The 21038-nt window shown below is 43.5% G+C and overlaps 1 protein-coding gene across 4 annotated transcripts in view; it reads left to right on the forward strand.

Annotated features, from left to right (window-relative positions):
• Nucleotides 1-20607, forward strand: part of LOC105454797 — a 60882-nt gene extending 40275 nt beyond the window's left edge. The window contains exons 3-21 of one of the 4 annotated variants that reach the window (XM_011697682.1): nucleotides 4818-6839; nucleotides 7704-7981; nucleotides 8510-8857; nucleotides 8944-9267; nucleotides 9344-9700; nucleotides 9827-10139; nucleotides 10232-10851; nucleotides 11173-11550; nucleotides 11625-14204; nucleotides 14298-14584; nucleotides 14652-15195; nucleotides 15285-15569; nucleotides 15742-15985; nucleotides 16093-16436; nucleotides 16542-16833; nucleotides 16935-17246; nucleotides 17399-17682; nucleotides 17774-18181; nucleotides 18280-20607. In XM_011697682.1, the coding sequence (XP_011695984.1) occupies nucleotides 4818-6839; nucleotides 7704-7981; nucleotides 8510-8857; nucleotides 8944-9267; nucleotides 9344-9700; nucleotides 9827-10139; nucleotides 10232-10851; nucleotides 11173-11550; nucleotides 11625-14204; nucleotides 14298-14584; nucleotides 14652-15195; nucleotides 15285-15569; nucleotides 15742-15985; nucleotides 16093-16436; nucleotides 16542-16833; nucleotides 16935-17246; nucleotides 17399-17682; nucleotides 17774-18181; nucleotides 18280-18315 (10256 nt within the window). In that variant the 3' untranslated portion in view covers nucleotides 18316-20607. The remainder of the gene's footprint in view (nucleotides 1-4817; nucleotides 6840-7703; nucleotides 7982-8509; nucleotides 8858-8943; nucleotides 9268-9343; nucleotides 9701-9826; nucleotides 10140-10231; nucleotides 10852-11172; nucleotides 11551-11624; nucleotides 14205-14297; nucleotides 14585-14651; nucleotides 15196-15284; nucleotides 15570-15741; nucleotides 15986-16092; nucleotides 16437-16541; nucleotides 16834-16934; nucleotides 17247-17398; nucleotides 17683-17773; nucleotides 18182-18279) is intronic. The other 3 variants (XM_011697683.1, XM_011697684.1, XM_011697685.1) reach the window with 3 other exon arrangements.
• Nucleotides 20608-21038: the final 431 nt, after the last annotated feature.

Genomic DNA, 21038 nt, shown 5'->3' on the forward strand with positions numbered 1-21038 from the left:
TCGGCAGCGCTGCATCCGGAAAATCCATTACTGAGAACGGACCGATTACAACCAGACCTGACGATCAAAGCGTCGTGAACGCTTCGTCAATTTCGCCCGAGCCTACGACCTTCTATACTACATTCACTTACTTCACTACATCTTACGTCGGAAATGAGACGATCTTGAATAGCAGGCTGGAGACCGTAACTAGCGTATCGATACCAGACATTGCGACGCAACAGGCAACCGGTCGCGCGATCGGTGGACCTGTGTATCCGTCAATTCAGACAATAAATGCCGATGAGAAAACTGTGATACCATCCAAGGCGTCTGAATCTCTGAAAACGGGTTTAATTTCGACAATACGTTCGAGCAAAATACATGACGATGCCACGACTCATTACATGACGGATGTATATGGTACTTACATAGATGGATATTACGCACGAGTAGTAAAAAGCTCGACGAGAATAGAAACACCGTCATTATCTTCTTCGATAGCCACACCGGTTCTCCCTACGGGAGTTTTATCTTTGAATAAAGGAAGCGTAATAGATGCTGACGAAGTCACCACTGTTTACTTTACGACTAAACAAATCGGCACCCTCTTCGAGGGTACCTACGCTAAAGTGATTGAAAGTACATCAAGCACGAAGATAGATGAGGAAAGAAAAGCGAGCATTCCACCGACTCAAGGTCATCGAACTGGCTTAGTACGTTTGATTCAAGGCCAAATGGAGAATAACGGTACCACTACATTTTATCAATCAAAAGTAATCGGTACCAGCATCGAGGGAAGATACGCTCAGATCATTGAAAGTACTTCTAGCTTCTTTGTACCGAGTTCCACGAAGAATATCGCGCCGACTTCTACTCTACCTCCGGGCCAATCGACGGGTATTCCAGTAATATCGCCTTCTCCCGCCGTTATCCAATCTTCTGAAGACCATACAGAATCTTCTGATCAAGACGAAGATGATCAGAACGAAGAAGATGACGAGGAGGACGAGGAGGGTGATGACGGGCAAAGTTCTAAAAAGAAATCACGATTGACATTCTCGACAAGAAAGAGAACCTTTACGCCCGTGATCAGACCGTTCGCCTCCAGGAACAGGCCGACCTTCAATCCGAAACGCAAAGGCGCGCAAGCCGCGACGACGATTACTAGAACGGATATAACCCCGACGATAACTGCCACTTTGGCGGGTAAGGGTAACAGATTCGCATCATCGCGGGGTCGTGTCACCTCGCCAATCGGGCCGTATTCTTCGACGTTATCTCCATCAGGTTCCAGAAGATTTTCAGGCAGACGCGGAACCGCTACTAGTTCAAGCTCAGCATTTCCAGCGGGAAGTACTCGAGGTAGAGTACAGCCCAGAATAACGCCGTCATCCGTGTTTCAAAGCAACAGACGCGGTCCTACGTCGGTGAGAGGATCCTCTGCTAGGGTTGCATCTCGCGCTTCGAGTTCCGCGTTTCCCAGTGCTTCATCGAGATTCCGTGCAGGTATTCGACCGTCGTCGACGTTATTGAGAGGGCAACCTACCATCAAACACGACGATCAAGAAAACGACGCCAATGAGTTTACCACGACTACGCTTGTAACGGATGAAACGCCATTTACGGAATACTTCGAAGGTGAGACCGCTACCACTCCTCTGCAAACCACGACAGAATCATCTAGGAGATCTACGAATCCGCTGCTGAGATTCCGCAGACCTATTAATTTAAACGGTAACGGCAGATCGGTTACTACTTCAAGACCACCAACGACCACAACTCCGAGACGATCGGGAAATTTAAATAGACCAAGCGCGCCAACGGTACCTAGAGTAACCAATGGGCGAACAAATACCAGGGCAACTCCTCCGGTATCTACGAGAACACGACCGAGTAATACAGGTCTGTTCCCACCACGTGGATTCCTTGGTAGAAAGCAAGAAGCGTCTACTGAAGAGCCGACTGAGCCAAATGAGGGACAAAGCGAAAGTAACGAAGGTTTCGAAGACGAGCCCGTTGAAGAAATATCGGACAACGATTACGAAGGATCGGAACATGAAGACAAAAGATCTAATGTAAATCGTCGATCTGGAAAAGCTGCTGGACCCGTTGTACAAATTAGACCTTTTGGAGCCAGAACACGAAGAGTTCGTCGTCAGGCTAGCCAATTGAGAGCATACAGCAGCCGTTTTCGTAGACCCGCTCAGTCCTCTGCTGCAAAAGCGGAAGATAGATCTGATTCATTAGACGCCATAATAAATAAAGAAGACACTATAAAAATAGCACCAAAACCTTCTGCTCGTTATAATCGCGCGCGAAGTTTAACATCTTCACAACCACAAAAGATATCCTACAATTCTGACCAAACAGCGGAAACGTCGGAATTAACGAGTCAACAGAGTAAGCCTAGAACCAGATCAAAACAATCTAATGGAAATGGATCTAATAGAAATGGATCAGTCAGAATAAAACCATCGCCGGCCTCGAACAATGGAAGACAATTTACATTAAGAGAAAAAGACTCTTCGAACAGATCGGCATATAAGAGACCGACTTCTGCTTCCAGAACAAACAGTAGACCTACCAGTAAATCTGACAACGGAAGAGTGAGACCACCGAGATTACGAAGTGGATCTTCCAAATCGACGGAATCTTCAACGAATTCTCGAAGAGTACCATCGTCTCGCTCAAGATCGAGCGGAAGAAATGGGAACAGGAGAGTTCCTACAAGAGGTAGAGGAACCTACGAGGACATTCGGGAAGCGCCTACCATCTATCCAAATTACGACGGTACCATAACTGTAACGCATTATGTACCGACGGAAGTGACGATTCCCGTGGTAAACAACGGCGTCACGGAACAACGAAATATTATAACAGCGCAACCCAGCACTGAAGTCCTCGGGCCTTCTCAATATAGCACGGTAACAGCTGGAGACGGAAAACAGCTCGTAGTGATCGTTAGCGAAGTGACGGGTACCAATATTCAAGGCCAGGCCGAGGTTACACGATTCTTGCTGCACGAGACATCCACCACTCGTATCTCGCACACCCTGACGAGCCTTGGTGGTCGCCGCGTCTCTCAATCGGTTATTATACCCACGACGGTATACTCCGTGGAGAACATAGTTTCTACGGTACAACCTTCCTTGCCTGGCAACGCTCCCCTCGCCAATATTCTTCTCTCGCAATTACTTCTGGGTCAATTAGGTCAACCGAATCCTTTGTTACCCCAAGCTACACCCACCACGCAATATAACACACGCACCACCTCCTACGTCACCACAATAACGAAACATCAGAGCACCATCATTCCCCTTACTTTCCGCGGGAAGGAGATCCTGACGACTCTGGTCGACTCGTCGACCAACGTCGTTACTGCGACGGAATTCATAACGGACACTGTTGTGGTGACTCCGACAGCCGCGATACCGGCGGCCAACATAAATTCCCTCTTGTTGTTGCTCCAACAACCGCAGACGCAGCCGCAGAATACCAATCCGTTGCTGGATCCTCTGTTCGCGGCTCCTCCGTTCACGCAGAGTAACACCTTACCGGGAGAAGTCGAGAGAAGACATCAGCCGGCCGATTCCGACTACAAACACGATGACGAGTATTTCGAGGAGGACGACGTGGAAGAGTACCAGAAGTCGTCCAGATCACGCGGGCGCGCTAAATCGAATGACAAGAAAAAAGAGTCCAAGGCCTCCGCAGCTACAAAGGCTGAATCCAGCGTGGTGACGCTTTATGTTTCCGGCCGCAGACCCGGAGAATTCAGCACTGTTCTGAGTACTGTAAAAATCGACGATTCCGCCACCGCATCTAGAAGACGAAGAGACGCTTCAGAAGGAGCCGTCGAAGTCCGACCTTCCGTACCGCCGTCGTTGCATGCAGGACCGGTGGCCGTTGCCATTCTGGCGGGAAGCGAAGATCCTACCGACGCGCATGCACCAACACAAAGTCTCGAGAGCGTAGTGGGTGACGTCGGACGGCACATTTCCACGTCCATCTATACCTAAACATTATCCCTCTCTATTATACAAAAATCCTTCCCCGCTCCTCATCCTCTTCTCTCTGTCTTTCTTTCGCCCTTTTATATATTGTAAGTCCATAATTTTATTGAAAACCCACTTAGAATTGCCCCTAGAGGTTAATCGCCTTTCCCAAATCTCTTCCATCTGGAGAGCGTCGGTCCACCTTCTTCGGGCACGTCGTAGTGGGAAGAAAAACGAGCAACGTCGATGAAAATCGAAGTTGCTGCGTATGTAATATAGACAATCCCGAGACTGTCGGGATCTCTTCCCTTTGATGTTGCGTAAAGGAAGGGCCATTGGGTAATTGATAGCTTCGATGAAACGAGAGCCATCCGCGAGGATGACCGTCTCGTGTTCAGTTCGCTCTCTCCCAACCACTCTCGTATTTCTTCTGTATTTCCTTCTTAAAAGTATCCCCTTCGAGCGTCGTCCCTCATTTCCTTTTACTAACATAGCCTCGATCTGCCGCCGCACGCGCGCCCACACGACAAAATCGGACACTCTTCCGTCTCGCCAACAACATTACAACAAACAGACAAGTCGCAAGCGCCTGGTAATTAAAAACGCAAAGTGTTAAAAAATGTACGTGAAATTCAATCGAACGAGCACACAAAAAATCGAACACGAGACGACAGCGATATTTAACTCCAATCGATTAATGCATCATGAAAGCAACACTTCGAGAATGGCTTTATCGCTACATCCTGCTTGATCATACAGATTTTCATTAAATCGCGGAGTGAATTTAAATACAAGACGAGATGTGATTTAAATAGACGAGTGGAACGATCGCCTTTGCAGGTAATCTCTACGCTGAATCGGTGCAATACGGAGGTAGGAATATTGAACGCAATAGAGAAGGCATCGTTGACACATGGACCTCAAGCGAGGATTATATAAACAATGGAAGGATCGACGATGATGAATTCCTTGAGGAGACACCACGGAAGCGTGTTAGAATTCGAGTACCCGTGGTGCGTAGCAGAACTGCTAGACAGCATAAATTTACGGTCGTCAGGCGCAGACCCTTGACACCTCACACCAAAGATATCACGTATGCCACGTCTACCACGCATACACCACGAAGAATCGTGGTAACGCGCGTAAGAACTCTCGGATCGGATAACTCGATTTATCCGACCGACATTCCAGACTATGGAAATTACCAGCCTACCGGTTTCGGAAAGCATAAAGTAACCATAACCAGACGCAGAAAGCTTCAACCTACGCCGACATCGATCAAAAATAAAGTCAGAGTGACCAGGAAGAAATTAGTCGCGGTGCGTCCGATACTACCGACGTCGACACTTGCCGTTATTACTACTGGATTCTTTACCGCGCCTTCTTCCGAATACGATGAATATTCAGACGAAGAAGAACGCGAGGTGATTACAGGGAAAGATCACTCCGTCGTTACGCCTAATCTCGAAGAGACACCGAATCTTATTGACAACAAACCAGACGAGGAGGCGAGTCTTGTATCGTCGGACGCCAGCTATATCGTATCTGAAGATAGCACATTAAACACGCCGGTGATTATTACCGACAATTTCTTTTTCCCTCCGTCTAACAACGAGGAAGACGAAGAATACGAAGATGACTATCATGACATGACTGTTACGACTGAAAATGCAAATATCACGATTTTAACGAAAGACGAACATTCCACAACTTCTCCTAAGGTTGAAGATAATATTGTATCTAATAAGAGCGATGTTGAGATGCAGACAGAGAACGGCAATATTACTGTAACGACAACACCGGTTAGCGAAACATCAGTAAAACCGTTCGAAGAGCAAACAATAAAGACGCCTCAAGAATCTGATAATGCATCGATAAATATAACGGAATCGACTTTGAAAGACGTCAATAATACAGAAATATCAACGAAAACCGTCGTGAACGAAGATGATGATAAATTTACAACGAAAGAGCAAACTACTACCATTACCACTCTTGAGGAGCAAACTACTTTCATGGAAGACATCGCTACATTAAACGTACCCGATGAATCTACGAGCCTTCCCGGTAAAGAAAACATTACGACGAAAGAAATTCCATCAGTTACTGAGACGATACCGCACGGTATAGAAAGTAAAGAAAAAGAATCGACCAAAGTTCCCGAAGACACTACAGACCGCAGCACGACGCCAGAAACGATCAGCGAGAACTCAGAAGAAAATCTAACAGTGCAACCCATCCAACCGGATGTCATAATTGACTCTAATTCGACCCAGATTTCTCTAATCGGAGCAATCCTGCCATCTGATACTATCGTGATCGCGCCAAGCTTCGAGAGCGTTATACCGCTCGCGACTACGAAGTCACCGATACGCGACACCGATACGACGAGTTATCTCGACGATTCGTACATACCCAGCGTGATACCCCTCGGCGGAAATTACACCCGCGAGACAGTCCCCGCGACGAAAGTCACGAGCGAGATCGCTTCGCCGACGCCGGAGGAGATTGAGGCCGGGCTAGCGGATGATCTTTACCTGTCGTTGTCTCGCCTCGATTTCCCCGGGATCTTACCGTCGAAACCAGGCACAATCGATTCAGAGACGGATCTCGCGCTCGAGTTCGAGCCCAGCACAAGTGTCTATTACACAGAGACGGTAGTGACGTCGACGCGACTAAGGACGTACACGTACGTGGTGACGCAACTTAACGGACTGGAGACTAAAGTGACGTCGTCGACGACCGTACGACCGAGAGTGACGACACTTACGTTGACGGTGCCGGTCACGGTGACTGTTACTCCTACCGTGGAGTCGTCAGCCGGCTTCGAATCATCTGTGTATAATCCAGTACCCGTTACCGGTGAGTAGTTTACCTTTTACCCTTCTGAGACCTCTCTCTCTCTCTCACACGACGATCGCATAATGCACAAGCATTGAAATTTTTAAAATCCGTGTACGAAGCATGTACGATGTTTCATCGAAAATAATATTGATCGAGATGCGTAAACTCGTTGAAAAAAAACGACGAAATTAGTCATTTTGCCATTGAGTGTATGTACAAGTGCAACAGTGATCGCCGTATGTAATATAATCCTTAGACTAATAAACTATATTTTCGCTATAGACTTCCTTGATTACGCGAATTCGGTTAGACTTGTACGAAACGGACTGTTGGACTGTGTAAATGCTCTGTTAAATATTGTGTTCAATTGGCTTCTGGTATTCTAAATTTTTTCCTGTACATTACAGCTCTGTATGAAAATGTAAATACTGTATATGACAAAACGACGCTGTACATATCTAAATTTACGTTTTTTTTATGTACGATATACATATATATATATATATATAATATTAATCCTGACCCCTATATTAATTACATAACTTTATCAACTGTATTTTTTTCTGTAAAAATTCGTCGTATATTCGATTGTAATAATATACGATTCTTTTTAGTTCTTGTATATTAGTACAGATATTATTTGCTCATTGATTTGAACAACATCAACTGTAGGTAAGCTTACAATTTTCCAACAGAATCTTTTATATTGTTGAAAATTTTTATTTTAATGTCTCCGAAAAAACAGTAATAAAATATGAAAACGAAATATATATATATATATAATGTATATATATGTATATATACACACATATATATTTCGTTTTAATATTATATATATGCAACATGTGTTGCGAATCATTATTTATGAAATCGTAATGATAGGAGAGCACGAGGCAAAGGATGAAGAAGAAGGGCGCAGGTTCAATTTAGCGACCCGCGTAATGTCGAACGGTGTCGAAGTCATTGTCGCCGGACCGACTCCAGCATTACGATGGGAAAATTCGAATCCTCAACCTACCCTCACCTTATCCGAAGCGGTGGTCATGCTCCTGCCGCAGGATAAGCCGAACGAGTTTGTCACGAAGACTTGCACAACAACTTTCACGTACCTCAGCACAATCACCAAGGATGGAACGACTACCGTTTCTACGGAGCAACAGGTGCTTATGCAAACTTATTTGTATATACTTTTCTACAAATAAAATCTGTTTTCTGTTACAATTTATTAATATTTAAGTCATACAGAATATTTTATCTACAACTTAACTGCTAAAAACAATGTGTAAGAGAGAAATTATGAAAGATATTACAAGAAATGAAGAAGATATATTACAAAGCGATTAGATTTACTTTTTTATCAATTATAATTAATAGGAGCTATAGTTTTAATATGATTTATTTCAAAAAGACCTGATAATCTTTAAATCAAGAAATTTTACAAGATATATTACAAAGCGATTAGATTAATTTTTTTAATTATATTTTTTCAATTATAATTAATAGGAGCTATAGTTTCAATGTGATTTATTTCAAAAAGACCTGATAATCTTTAAATCAAGAAAAATTTTTACAAAAAAATTTGATTATCATACTGAATCTCTCTTAATCACTTTTTTTCACATATTTTTCAATTTTTGAACGTCCTACAAAAATTCTCATTGACATAGTAATTTTATTATTTCCTTTAGGTTGTAGCGAATACAGCGACGGAAGAACGGCACAGAAAACCTGGTTCCGAAACGGCAGCTGTGACTCTGGAAGCGTCCCCGACTTTACGTACCGAAGTATTTAAAACGACGTATACGTATTTGACTTTGAACACAGATCATCCGGACGTGAATGACGCCTTAGAAAGTAGCACGAAAGTCATAACGAACACGGTTACCGCGCCGCAACATTACCTAGACATGATTCTCGAGCCATCAGAGGCTCCGCGACCGGAAACCAATACATATCTCAGTACCAGAGTGTTGGAGAAGACGTTTATGGATGAGGGTCGAACGAAAATAGAGACGGTCAGCGACACGATTACTCAGGTTCGTTTATTTTATTTCCGCGAAATTTCCAAGTCGGTATTTACTGCGGCATTATGTTATTTCCTTTTCTCAATCTTTGTTTTTAGCTAATAGTGACAGAATCAGCACCTCCGCCGCGACCGACCAGTGTCACAACAACCCTGACCGCCTTGGACAACACCGACGGTAGCGTGACGGATATGACCAAGACGTATTACATCACGTACACGTATTTCAACACATTTTTGGAGAAAGGTAGCACGGTGGTTCGCACAAATGTAGCGACATCGACTGACGTGGTATTGGAGAAAGTGCCGGTACGAAAAACAACCATGAAAACCGCTCCGGTTAATCCCACGCCGGAGCCTATACAGATCTTCGCTACTAAAACGTACCTTACCACGTTCACTTACTTCACGACATTATTGCAGGTATATACGGTACTTTTAATACACTGTATTTACGCCCTACATACATTTAAAATCTCTCTTTCTCTCCTGTCATCAGGCTGGCCCAGATGGCGAAACGTCAACGACCGTGACGTCTCGTTCACATATCGTTGAAAATGTCGTGACGGAGTCGATAGCTCCGAGTTTATTAGACGCCGGATATATGAATGCCCTATTGACGACCGCGCATCATTCGGATCCGGTGAAGAACGTCGTCACAGGCTCGACGATTATCTTCTTCGACGAGGAGGATCAGATTGATCCAACCACGACCTCGAATCTCCCGCAATCAACCTCTATTACGGAAATAAAGAAACACGAGAAAAGTCCCACGAATACAACTACGGTGTCAACGGAGACGTCGGAGGAGGGCGCTAACCCCGATATAAAGCCAGCAGATTCAATAGATAAACAGGTATGTTTCATTTGCAACGCTTTTTAAGATAAATAAAAAAAATTTGTTTTAAATATTTATCACAACGGAACATATCAAATTACGCGAATATTTTACATGTAAATGAGATTTGCAACTTTTATGCAGGATGATAATGATACTGCGGTATTAAGCGACGGACCACAAAATAAGAGGCCGAATTCTCAATCCGGAGACGATGTTTCAGTTAGCAAACCTCTCCTCAGTCTGGGTTCTTTAGGGATAAATAGTTTATCCGCTTTGGGGCCGGTAATTACAGCAATGGCTGGATTATTGCAAGGAAAAACCGCTAATCGTAGAAATGACAGCGTACCTCTCGCAGAGATTCAAGAAGTTACAACGCAACGATCGCCGATCTACATACCCGTCGCAGAATTTGCTGACGGCGGTGATATAGAAACCGCTGAAAGCCAACACATCGGTAATGATCTTTTCTTTTTAAAAAATAAATAATAGTTATTTGTTATATTCTATTTAGCGCGTTTCAAATACGGTTATTTTTTTTTTATTTAGCTGCCCATCTGGCAAATCTCAATCATAATTACATTGCCGAAACGCGTCACAAGGTGACCAGCAGTCTTGCCGACGGTATACCGATATCCCCCGGTGAAATAATCACAGCAAACAGCGACGTTATCATAGGAAAACCGGGAAAAATGGCGCCGAGACCGCCGCAGACGTTTCTAAAGGACGAAGAGCACATTGGCATGAAACCACCACCGTTACCAGTACCGAATATTCCGGTGCATCCTGTATTGGAGGTGCTAGAAAACGACGATGACGTACAAGCTCAACAAACAGCGCACGACGCGCAGGTGCAAATTTTGCCGGCTCATCAGGTTTACGAAGAACATCTGAAAGTGCCGGTTTCTATTCCTCTTAATACGAATCATCCGACAGCTCCTAAGCAGCCTCAAAAATTGCTTCCCGTTCAATCATCGCCGCCTAAGAGAATCGCATCGAAACAGGATATCCTCGAGAATGATCCCTTACTAAAACCACCTAACAGACCGAATATAGAGCAGTATGCAAATCCTAATGTAAACCATAAAATTCCGGAGTGGAATCCCGAGAAATATAGAAGACCCTGGAGCGCTAAAGATCCCTTGATACCACCTACGAGACTTGACGAAGTACATTCCATTTGCACTATATACATTCCTATATGTTTTATAAATTAGTGGAAAAAATGAGCAGAATTAATTCTAATATAATTAACTTAATCTTTCTTTAGAAATTTATTTTTATATTAATTTAACATTATTTAAAAGAAACTAACAAATTTTTTTTTACAACTTTTTAGTAACAATATGTTATTTTTTAATAACAATAAAAAAATATATATGAATTCATTTTGCTCATTTTGTTCCGCTAAATTATAAGATTTCTATTATATACATTTGCGCAGTATACGTATATACGGTAACATATACAATTTATTAATTTATTTTAAGATTCATCCGGACAAACCGATTGAAAAACCACGACCGACCTCGGTCATATCTTCGGAAGAACAGAAACGACCACCTTGGGCACAAAAAGATCCTCTATTACCAGACAGTTCTATCATCATACAGAGCTCAGAGTCAAAACCGACTCCTACGGAGCCGATAGTTCATCAGGTGCCACATGTCATTGATAGATCGACGGGGCAACCTTTATTAGTCAATATTCAACCCAGTCAAGTAGCTAATGTCGTAATTCCTCAAGGCGGCACGCAAGCTCTGATTTTCGGAGACACTAACGAGCCTCATATAAGTGGCCAATATTTTGACGATCCATCGCCTTATCCGGAACCTGAAGTTGGACCAGGTTTTGTTGGTATCCAAAAGGTAACGTGTGTTATCAATTTCAATATTAGCATCCTCGCATAAAGCAACGTTTTTATATCATTGTATATGTCTAGGTCGAAGATTTATCTCAATATCCAAGCGAGAAAAATCCAGCTCACTACATGGTACCTCCATCACCGTCTACCAACTTCAAGGCTTCTTCTCCGAAACCAGGTTTCTCCAGTCGTCCGCATGCTATTCTATTGTCACCTGTACGCGGGAGACCGCAAGAAGTGCCAGAGACGCCTGTATTAAGACCCGATAAGAGACCATCGGAGATTCACCTGATCAAACGACCCGACGGATCCGGAGGATCCGGTCAAGGTCACGTTCATACAGAAATTCTTGTACATCACAAACCGGAGACAGTAAACGTTCGACCCCAGCCCGCTTCTCATCCGTCTGCTCATCATTCCGTGCATCAACCGCCAGTGCGCGGTCACCAAGGCGGTCACTTTTCGAGTGGTCAAACTCCGGTGGAAGCTCCGCCGAGGCGTGGAGAGGTCTCGCCGACCGAAGTTCCACATCGATATATATTCCTTGGAAAACCGGATTCTGGAAACGAGATAACCTTAAACACCAACTGGAAATCCGACAAGAAACCAATCAGATTCGCTCTGAATAATCGACCGAGACCGCGACCAAGACCGACGACCAATCGACCCTTAGACAGACACGTCTTTGTGGAACGACCTACTGGATATCCGCCGATTAGGAAACCAACGTATTCCGGACCACAGAGACCTCCGGTAAAGACGCACAACACCTTCGTGTTACCGCATCGGCCACCGTTGAATTCTCAGCCTCACCAGGAACCTACACGGATATCGTCTAATCCACTTCAAACTGATAATCAAAACAGACCGCCGCAAATTTATCTGGATAAGACGAATGTAGGTAACGTTGTGCCGCCGAATTTGCCAACTGCAGAGCAGAACGATCACGTGCCCACCGGAGCGATAGAATATCACAATCCTTTACATCCAAATCCGATAACGGAAGAAAATAAGCATTCTCAGGTATCCGCTACGAAAACACAGCATGTGCCAGGAGATCATCTTGAAAAGTGGCAGACTAATAAATTTACAGAGCAGGCGCAATTGGATTCTGACATCGGTGCCTCGGAGTATGTTAATTATCAGAATTATGGAAAAGGAAACAGAAGCGAAGAAATCGATGATCAGGACACGATAGATTCTCAAAGCATCAATCAAACGCTGGCATCGCAAACTTTATATGGACCAGTTGTTTCCATCAATACGGTCGTAGGCAAACCGCTAGAAGTCGGACAAGAACATGACATAACTTACGAACGTGAAACAGATGGAAAGCCGTCGTTGCAAGGACCTCACGGTACCGCTCTCTATAACACGAGACCTTATGAATTGCCTATAGTACAAGGCAAGCCATTCGGCGTTTACAACGGCTACGTAGATCCAACCACTCCTTACGGATACAAACAAAAAGACGGCAAACCCGATTACGAAATAGTTCACGGTATACCCGCTCCTAATGCAAAACCAATTGCGACCAAGAAGACGCAAGGCGGACAAGTCACAACACTGAATTCACTAGAACGCGATGATACCATCGATTTGAAGCCTCCGGCGATTATACCTCAATTTGAGGCAGATAGGCCCGGAAGGCCGTTCTCTAGACCGATCAGACCTGACTCGAGGCCCGGTCTAACTCGAATTAAACCAGAGATATTAATGAAACCGCCAATTAAATTAGAAGTGAGACCGGATTACGCTATAAAACGTCCGGACAACGTTAAGCCGAATAATAATGCAGAAATTTTTGTCAATCAAACATTAAACCACGGAATTAAAATAAATCATAATCTTCAGAATTGGAACGTAGACGTAGCGGTCCCGGATATTGTGAAGTCTCAACAAAAAATATCAGCCGGACATGATTTCCGAACTTCTGAAACGAAAGCAAATGAGAATAAAAATGGTACTCGTCCGACGAATTACGGCAATAAACGCCCAAGCGTCGTTCGACCAGAGCACGGAACATTCACGAGAGTGCATCCGGAATATCCTCACATCTTGACGAAACCGAAACCTCAAGTGCCGGAGCCGGTAATCGTCTCGAGCGGTACCGCGGGACTGGAAACACACGGTCGTCCGAACGTCAAGTTCTCCATGTCGGTCGAGGCTACGGGCGGGGAAGTGGACAGTAAGACGCAAACCGAGCGGCCGCCCAGCATGTTAATCACGAAGAATAATCTATCGCATAACAAAAAGAACGATGAGGCAATGAACACGGCGTATCAGACGAATTTTGCCTCCTCAGATTCTCAAGGCGAGCAGGACAAAATCAAGGAAACGAACGTTCCCTCTAGAAACATGATGCCGCCACCCCTAAACGGAGGCGTCGGACCGAAGAAAAAAGAGCAAGAGGGACTTAAACCACCGCCACCGCCGCCGAGCGATGTATTCGGATTGTCGCCACCACCGGTAGACATCACTACCACTCATATACCGGTAGATGATAGATTCGCTTTAATGACGACCGACGAGTCGGGTCTGAAGCCGCCGAAATATGTACCTTTAAAAGAATCGACAACGATCGCACCGCCCCGCACAAACATGGTTCCACCTAGACCGTCGCTTACGAGACCTTTCCTCGTAGAATTATTGTCACAGGTACAACTTTAAAATTTTTTATTTGTAAATCATAAGATTTACAAGATGTCTATCTCAAAAGCATATAATTTAATGATATTTGTTATATTCTAGGACATGGTGCCGCCGCCACCAATATTGACAACTACGAGGCCGCTCGAGATCGCTACCGTGAGACCGGCTGTCGCGGTTTCCGGTTCTATACAAATAGCTACCGCCGTCGCGACGTCTCATATCCCGGTAATTCAGGATATTGAATCGAAAATTCCAATTATTCACGGTACGGTTGATCTGCCAGTCGTAGTCGACGTTCCCGATATCCTCCGACCTGTGGAAACGCGGATGAGCGAACATGTTAGCATTTATACCGTGCGACCGTTCGATACAAGACCCGTGTCTAGGTATGTAAATTATTTAATAAATCTCTGTTACGTACGAACGATTAATGATTCGATTGTTGCATTTTAGAATCGGCATTCAATCGACATCGATATTGTCCACAAACATAGTAATACCGACAAAGCTACGGCCACCTCAAGTGGATCACATTCAGCCGAGCAGATCGTCGACAATCCATCGCGATGTTAATCCGACGAGATCATACGTTTTGGAAATCCCACCAAATCCTGTCAAGCGACCCGAGCATCCGGTGTTCTTAGAATCCAGCCACGAAAGCATCCTACCGTCGACAAGAATGGAGCCTACCGAATCTTTAACGTTCGCTACGGAAAAGAAACAGCATTCAGCAATATCGAATGTCAAGACGCAAAAGCCGCAAGTAACCGAATTCAGCATCGTGAATAAAACGGCGAGCAAAGAGTCATCCGTGATCGTGACTAGAGTCGACAGTTCGATCAGTAAAGTAACTAATACGTTGATACCAACGCCGGGCAATAAGACGCGTATCGAGGCAAGCAACGCGGCTACGCAGTTTACGAAGAACATTGCAAAGGCGACTAATACCGTCGCTAGGGATCAATCAAACGCTACTATACGCACGAAGCCAAAAGAGGTACGAGGCATCTCGATATAAATTTAAATAATTGTTATTTCACGAATAATCGCATGTATTAATTATATACATTAATGTTTGCAAACTAGGTGACGCGATTTAAAACTTCGACGGTAACGAGAACTAAAACGTCGGTGTTGGGATCGCCGCCAACGACGAGGACGCTTTTACTCACGCACACGATGACCACGACGACCGTCGAGACTGTCACGGAAACGCTGCTACGTCCGACAAGCGTAGTGTCCACGGTAACTTCGACGATCTTACAATCGATTGTTACGAGGATACCTTCAACGTACGACAATGTAGCGGATAATGACTCCATATTTGTCGTGATGAGCGATCAAAAACCACCGGGAGCCGGGGCGGAAGAGGTACTGACTCATGTAATATAATACTACATGCTATTTGTCATAATAAACAGAAGCTTCTCATTAAGCGCATTTCACTTGCAAATCTCTCGGTTTTCTCTTGAGTCGATCTTTTCTTATCAGATACAATTATACAATAATTTACATAAACGGGCATGTTTTCCTTGTATTTTAGGTGGAAGCCGAATACGGGGAGGAAGTTTCTCGCGACGAGCAAGATCCGACGGGCAACGAAATCCACAGAGTACTGTCGGGTGGAATACTTGGCGCGCCAGTAGTACCTCTTACGCCGGCTGCGAACCAGTGCACACCGGAGTGTAAGTCGTCCAAATCTGAGATATGCGCCGAAGTAGGAACTGAAATGAGGTGCGTCTGTCGGCCGGGATTCGCGAGGATGTTCCCGGATCGCCCCTGCAAACGTGAGTTCACAGATGCATCTGTGTATAATTTTTTGACAACGTTCCTTGCTTCGCGGATATATTGCTCGGTTTAACATGCTTGAATTAACTCGTAATAATTTTTTTAGCGACCTACACGTACACACTGCGCGTTGGTCTGGACCGCGTCGGCCACGAATTCGTGGCGTACGATACTGCCTTAAACGATACTACATCGGCAATTTACAAACGTTTGATAGTTCCGACGAGGGACGCTTTGGATAGAACTTTAATGCAGAGTGACTTGAGGGATGTGTACAGAGGTCTCAAGATTGCTGGGTTCATTCCGGATCCTACGAAGGTCGAATTTCACGTGCAGCTGAGCGATAACGCTAATGAGACCAGATTGAAGGAAGTTCTTCGAAAATATTTAGTTGGAAGCAATTACAGCTTAGGTGGCACAGAGGTCTACGCTTCTAAGAATCTTGATTCAGTAAGTTATAAAAAAATCGATATATACAATTATAATAACTAAAAATTCAAGGCGTTCTGTTTTTAATTATGTATTGTTGATATTTAATTCTTTAATATAATTTAGATCGAGGCAGCCGATTTTGATGAATGCGCTTCCAAGGAAGGCGGTCCGCATCACGACTGTTCGCCCTACGCGGCATGCTTCAATTTACGAGGATCCTATCAGTGTTCTTGTAGAGAAGGCTGGGCTGATTTATCAGAAAATCCAGCGTATCCCGGAAGGGTATGCTCACAAGCTCCATTAGGATGCGCTGGTTGCAATAATAAAGGTCATTGCGTCACCAATTCTCTCGGTCAGGAGGTATGCGAGTGCTTCCCTTGGCACAGTGGCCAACGGTGTCAAGTTAATCTCAAAGGTGAAAAAAAGCATCTTTTATGAAGTATAACGACTTTGCAATAAATCAGAACCAAAAGAATATTACAAAACTTAATCAATTATATTTTCATATATTTGCAGTTTTGTTGATAGCTTTAGTAACGACCGGCGCAATCTTGCTGGGTCTCCTAGCAATCTGTGTGGGAATGACGTGCTTCCGTCATCCAGGCCGCGATCGGAAGATCGGCGACAGACGAGCTATAATCCCCGGAACAGGCGGTGATACTAGCAGCGAGGGTAGCGTCACTGACTTGGCGATACCTCATCACGTACCGCACGTCTTGCCACCGCCGCCGCAAATGATAGCTCCCTTGCCGCCGAACAAACGGCCAGTTCGTAAGATCAGCGCGAAGCCTCGTCATCCACCAAGAAAAGCTACTATGGTGCCTGCCGGTATGTTTTTGCTATTGCTACTTCTTATTTGTTATAGGTATTTCAAATAATCTCCTTCATATTCAAAATTTTTCTTTACATTTTTCATGATGTTGGTTATAAAGATAACATGCTAAAGTCACTGTTTTTTAATCAATTTGACGTCCCTACAGTGATACCAGTAAACGACGATCAGCGTGATCGCTCCTTGACAGTTATGATCCCACGAGCAAAATATCGATCGGCGCCGCAATCACCGCAAAATTACAATAAGACCGTCATGAGTACATTTGCCGCCGAGGAGCACAAACTCATAAATTATCTCGACAACGGCGTGAACTCTCCCGCTAACAGGAAACAAAGTATATCTAGCGCGAAAGATTGCAAAGAAGCTGATTTGCAAGGCGCGAGAAACCCAATAACACCCACGGGTGCTCTCGTGAGTGCCGGTTTTCAGGTACAGCTCGATTTTAATCTCAATGATAAGTCTAAAATGCCTAGAAAACGTACAAAAAGTGTATCTGTAACGGGATTTTAATTATCGACAGGTTTCGGCGACGGTGACACGTATTGTGGACGCTGAATCCACCTTGGCACGTTCGTGCGGCGAGACCACTGTGGAACCAGCGACGAAGATACTGAGGAGCGGAGATCTTCAGGTTGATCTCGATTCGACTTTAGCACGCTCGTGCGGCGAGACAACCATCCAAGCTCCGACAAAACTCCTCAGATTGGATCTGGGCGAGGCTGGTTCTACCCTGGCGAGATCGTGCGGCGAAACGACGATCCAACCGCCGACAAAAGTCGCCGCCGTCCGACGAAACAGCGTCAAGGACACCAGAGATAACAGGGACACTAGAGACAGCGCCAGCGAGGGTCACACCATGGCTGAGCGTGATCTAGGGAGCACATTGAGACTTCCGGCGCAACATCCGCCGTTATACAGTCAGGATAGAGTAAGTATCTTACGAATTTACATCCAAATTCTTCTTCATGGATCACTAATATTTAATATCCTATTGAAATTGCTATTTTGTTATTAATTGATTCACAGACTAGCGATCGGGAATCCAATTTCGATTCGTTATAGACGCTCAAACGAGAACGAGTCACGACGTATGGGAAGATTGATTGCGGACGAGACCGCTGGACGGTATTCTCCGTAGATTTATGAATCATTGTATGTTGAAATTTGCCGCTATCAAAACACGCGAAGCAACATATTTCATTTCATTTGGTGTTATCGGTTTATTTATTTATCGCGATTGTTATGTTGTTTCTTTTCTATTCCTGTTACGGTATATTTACTTATTTATAATGCCTGTTCACTAAAATTAATGACGTTTCTCTAACAATCAGAGGAACTCTTCTAAATGCAATATCTGATCGGCGAATATTTGTCAAATTAAAAAATTTACGCGTAATTTCGCTTCAAGGCGAAAGAAATAAGCGCGCGTGACTCAACCCCGTGCCAAAATACAACCAATGAAATAGGGAAGACTGCGAAGAAGCTCTTTCTTGCCTTCCCTATCGTTTTCACGAGATCGAGCGACTCGTCGCTGCAGAGCTGATCGAAATATTAGAATATTTTATTAATTAAAAAATTTTAATAATTAATAATTTCAAATCGTATCAAGAGAGTATCAAGTTTAATATAAAAAAAATTATCAGTCTTTACGGATAAACTTTTACACAGAATTAGAAAAATATTACAAGTGTTTATGTGAATTAAAATTTGGAAATAATATTTCGATCGTCGCGCAGCTTACCGTGCACGTGCAAGCATGGTGCAACAGTGTCATAAATAGTGGATGGCGCCAAATCGTTCGTGCTGACAGCATAACGAAATAGCTCGATGCTTACATTGATCACGAAAGGAGAATATTTTTTTTATTTTTGTTGTTACTGTTTGTTTGTTTAGTTTATTCTCCGACAAGTCGTGTCATGTTGCCCGGCTTCGTTGCAAAGAATTCAGGAGCGATCGAACTTGCGCTCAAGATCGATAGTGAATAGCCGTTCTAGTATCTGCTCGAGTGTAAATTGTTTGTTATGTTACATAATATTTTTACGCTATACACACATCTGTAGTCTTTAATACATTTATACCAGACAAACGCTACTTTCTACGTATATCTAATTCCAATGATATGTAATTTTGACGATAAATTTGAAGATAAATTTTGCATTTAGAAATTAATATGTTAAAAATAATTTCAAAAGAGATAATTGCATATAATTGCGTTATAACATTTTACATTCGAGAGACATACAAACGTCTTCCACTTCATTCAGGACGAAGCCGCGGCAACGTCGCTATATATCAGACTCGAGAAAGAGCAAAGACAAGACGCGTTAAGCTCGCGATGTATTTACTGTTAGCTCAATAAATAGCGTAAGTGGAGGTGTAATGAAGGACAGGTGTAACACATATCGAGATTCTCTCGTAAGCTCCACGCTTAATCGGAAGATTACACGAGACGGATTAAATTTTCTGCCGGTTTGAGAAAACGAAGATGACGATGCTCATATATCTTAAGTTTCGTTAATTATGTTTACTAACCTTGTCCCTCCTTACATCAAAAAATCAACCTTTCCTTTATATATATACATATATGCATACACGTATAAATATAGATGTATCACCCTGTTGTACATATACTCTCTCCACCGGAACCTCTTCTACGTAATGCTATTGTAATTTTGTACACACTTAGCGCATGTATACTTATACGTACTTTTAATAAAAGTCAATAATATAACGGCATGTCTTAAACGTACCTGTTTGTCATACTCAAGAAGTTATAATCAACTTAAGTACGTAAGCTGAATCTTTAATTAATAATATTTTAACACACAAGATATATTATCCGCGTTTTATTGCATTATTATTGTAATCACGCGGTCCCATTACTAAGATTTTATCTATTGCGTTTTAATAATCTGTTTTAACCAACTTATCCTCTAACTTTCATCTTTTTGCGTAAACTTTAAAGTAACATAAAATGTCCTAAAAAGATTCTTTGATTTTTATTAGAATGAAAATTGTTATAAATTGAAGGTAATTAGTCAACAAGCTTGAAAAAGAGAAAGATAAGTCACTCGATGTTATGAAACCAAGATATGAAAGAAAAGAGAACAATCGAAAACCGAAATAAAGGCGTCGTCGATGATGAAATACAATTAATCGAATCCTTTATAATGTTACAGATTATAATCTATAACTGTTATGCGTAGAGAACTACCATTTATTATATGATAGGCATTCATCGATATAAGTTACTAAAAAGAAACGTTTTTATATATTAAAACATTATGTAAGTCCCGTAGATAATATACACTAATTATTTATTCTTATAATAAATTTTTAACGTTGTACATATAAGTTTTGATGTCTCAACCTACTCTCAGCCTACAACACGTCGTCGACGGCGAGAGCAGTTTCTACGGCTCACCGTAAAATCGTAAATGGTGACTTGATTAATTTCCAATCAGCGGGTTTATTGTTTCGCAAATTCGATTATGTGCGCTGAACATTTATGGAAGCAATTTCGGACGTAGCCCTTCGCGGCTCAGCCCGTCGTTGGCATTGAGAGTCGACGGCCTGACGACTCTCGCTGGGAGAAAAAGCGGCGACGTGCGCCGGTCCGCGTTTCGTGATTCGTCGCGGGCCGCGACTAAAACATGAGCCTAATCCGCAAAACAAACCGATCCTCCGAGAGTCCCATTCCGAGACACGATCCTTGGCTGTGATTTCTACGTCCCCATACGCGACGAAAGGCCCGATTCGTCGAAGGGCCCCGACGAAGGGCAGGA

This window comes from Wasmannia auropunctata, unplaced genomic scaffold, assembly GCF_000956235.1.
Source record: "Wasmannia auropunctata unplaced genomic scaffold, wasmannia.A_1.0 LD335975.1, whole genome shotgun sequence".
Lineage (NCBI taxonomy): Eukaryota > Metazoa > Arthropoda > Insecta > Hymenoptera > Formicidae > Wasmannia > Wasmannia auropunctata.